General features: G+C 44.0%; 1 protein-coding gene across 2 annotated transcripts; it reads left to right on the top strand.

Annotated features, from left to right (window-relative positions):
• The first annotated feature begins 632 nt into the window (after nucleotides 1-632).
• Nucleotides 633-2,587, top strand: LOC136521268 (zinc finger A20 and AN1 domain-containing stress-associated protein 8-like). 2 transcript variants are annotated; one of them, XM_066514972.1, is made up of 3 exons: nucleotides 633-748; nucleotides 933-973; nucleotides 1,711-2,587. In XM_066514972.1, the coding sequence occupies exon 3, from the start codon at nucleotides 1,722-1,724 to the stop codon at nucleotides 2,238-2,240; it is 519 nt and encodes a 172-aa protein (XP_066371069.1). In that variant the 5' UTR covers nucleotides 633-748; nucleotides 933-973; nucleotides 1,711-1,721; the 3' UTR covers nucleotides 2,241-2,587. The 2 variants fall into 2 exon arrangements, with proteins under 2 accessions (XP_066371069.1, XP_066371068.1); XM_066514971.1 differs by lacking the exon at nucleotides 633-748 and having other exon boundaries at nucleotides 770-973.
• The last annotated feature ends 393 nt before the right edge of the window (nucleotides 2,588-2,980 follow it).

The raw sequence follows: 2,980 nt of genomic DNA, 5'->3' as shown, positions 1-2,980 counted from the left end.
TAAAATTACTAAGACCATATTTTTTTTTCAAATTACGTTGGACTATCTTTTAACTTCAATCAGGAAAACACCTCTTATATTACTTTAGACCATCAAGTATAATTGCAAAAACTTTTTCAAAACTAAGTACAATTGGGTTGTACTAGTTCTTCTAGCAAATGTATTACATTTTTCTAACCAAATTTATTGTAGTCGGGAATATGAGATAACTTGGTCACAAAGTGCCATCTTTTTAAGAATGTCTCTGGTAACCTGATGTTATTTCACAAGCAACTTCTGCTGTGCTTGCTATCAGTTAAAATCACATTACAAGTTACCCTAAATAAATCACATTAGATGTTCATGAAACATAATTCACGGATAGATTTTTCATTAACGACAATATAAAATCCCCAAATTTTTTAATCACGTATGCTAAGAAAACTCGAATACGTATGCTGCGGAAACCAGAATAATATTTCTCAGCTTCTCAAAAAAAGAAACAAATGATATTTTCCACTCCCAACGGAAAAAAAACGAGAGAGGAAAAAAAAATGGCAGCCGGCAATCCAACGGCGGGGACCTCGGCCCCCGCCCGCGGCATAGAAAAATCGCGGCGGGGCCGACGAGGGGGGGGCAGCCTCGTCATTTCCCGCGCCCTCCTGCTTTCCCTTTATCTCTCCCCCACCTCCCCACGTTTCGCCCCCATTTCGAAGCCCACCGATTTCCCTGCGATTCCTCTCCCCTCGCCTCCTCGTCTTCCTCTAGGGTTAGCACCTCGCTACCCCCCGATTCAATCCGATTACCGTCCCTTCTCCCTTCGATCTGTAGATTTGGGGTCTTTGGCTCGACCTCGCGCGCCCGATCCGGGCCGTCCCTTTTTCTGTTCTCTCTCTCTTTGTTCTCCCTTGATTGACAAATATTTGATCGGTTTCTATGCCTCGTTCGCGCAGGGATCGCCGGAGAGGAATCGCAGAGGGCCGTCTCATCCGAGGTTCGTGTGTCTGGCCACTCTGCATCCAATTTCTTTTTTCCGATTTTTTTTTAAATTTTTTTGTTTTAATTTTTTTCTGTTGTCCGGGTCAAAAGCTGTGAATTATATATATTTTTTGTGTGCTGGTTGAATGGGTCGATGCGGAACTAATTGAGCCGCCCCGATTTATTTGATTTGGCCTCGATTCGCTGTAGCAGACAGCGGACAACAGCCAGAGAAAAATTCGGGGGATTGTTCTGTTCATCTGTTATAAAGGCGACTCCTTTCCTTTCCACGTATTGGCTGTGGTTGTTGCGGCTAGTTGATGCCTGCCTCTTTAGGTGCTTTGCCCAAAGTTAGTGAGCAGATATGGTTGCTACTTTGTAGATTTGTTGCGTAAAGGGGCGAAAAGTTGCGGCCTCTTTCTACAATTAATTCCACCCCTGGTGTGTTGCCGTTAGGTGATTCGGTTGTTAGCCAAATGATAGTGCAGGTTCCATTTGATAGTACCTTCATTTTGGGCGTTTGGCCAAGGTACAATTACCCTTTATAAGATGCTTCTTAAAGTAAATTTAGTCCATCAGAGGGTTTTGATTCATTAGGTTGCCGCATGTCTTACTGAATCAAGGCAGTACCAACTTTCACATGGATTTTATGATTGTTTTTTTACTACTACTAGTAGCAACTTTTAGGAAGCTGCGTGTGATACATTATGTCTACTACTCTGGTATTGATCCTTTGTTTCGTATCATTTCTAGTTAAGGAAGCCATGGAGCACAAGGAGACTGGATGCCAGGCCCCCGAGGGACCCATCCTTTGCATCAATAACTGCGGCTTCTTTGGAAGCGCAGCTACCATGAACATGTGCTCCAAGTGCCACAAGGAGATGATAATGAAACAGGAGCAGGCCAAGCTGGCTGCCTCCTCTATCGACAGCATCGTCAATGGCAACGATGCTGTCATGGAACCAGTTGTTGCTGGCAACACAGTGGTAGCTGTTGCTCCAGTTGAGTTGCAAACAATGAACGTGGTGCAGCCCACTGATGTTGCTGGACCTAGCGAGGGAGCGGTGGTGATCTCCAAAGGGAAGGTAGGGCCAAACCGGTGCAGCACTTGCAGGAAGAGGGTTGGACTTACAGGATTCAACTGCCGGTGTGGGAACTTGTACTGTGCACTCCACCGCTACTCCGACAAGCATGACTGCAAGTTTGACTATCGGACTGCTGCTAGGGATGCCATTGCCAAGGCTAATCCAGTGGTGAAGGCGGACAAGCTCGACAAGATCTAGGGTTTCCTACGGTTGGCTCAAGGAAGATTGCAACCTGTGGTACTTCTTCATCATGCGGAATTGCTGCTCTGCCCATGCCTTTCCCTTTCATGTTTGCTGCTACAATCTTGTTGTTCGGCATTGCAGTGCATGGTGCACACTTCCGCAGCCTGCCTCAAGAATTCTCGCCTCTGCATCTGGTCAGTTCAAATGTTTTGCATGTTGGCTATGTTGTGTAAGCTTTTATTTATGGTCGTCTCGCTCAGATGGTATTTGGCTTCGCATTTAGCTAGCTATGTGATGTACTATTGTTCCTGGTGTTACACTGCAACCAGTAATAGTAATATGCAACTGTCCGTTAAATGGTACTGCTGACCATTTGCATTCTCAGTTATTTTACTCTATAGGTGGTAGTCTCATGGCACTATACTTTTTTTTTTTGTTCATAAGTACAGCTTTTTTTTTGGTTGAATAGCAAATTGGAAGGACTTTGCATATCAAACATTGCTGTACCTGCGAACTGGGAGCAGTCATGTCTCACTACAGTATCTGTTGAAATCCTTGACACATCTTGATTGCACATAAACTAGTATAAGTTGGGAAGAAGATCGAGCAGCTTATTGGAGTACCTAGAAGATTGATTATGAAGTAGAGTCTCTACACAAGGAATTGGTCATAAATCATAATTCAGCTCAATACAGCCTTTCTAAACATCAACTCTTCATTCGAGCATCAGATAGCTCAGTTGAAACTTAAATATT

The sequence above is a fragment of the Miscanthus floridulus genome, chromosome 18, assembly GCF_019320115.1.
Source record: "Miscanthus floridulus cultivar M001 chromosome 18, ASM1932011v1, whole genome shotgun sequence".
Taxonomy (NCBI): domain Eukaryota; kingdom Viridiplantae; phylum Streptophyta; class Magnoliopsida; order Poales; family Poaceae; genus Miscanthus; species Miscanthus floridulus.
The sequence above is the reverse complement of the archived record's forward strand: the minus strand, read 5'-3'. Positions and strand labels throughout refer to the sequence as shown.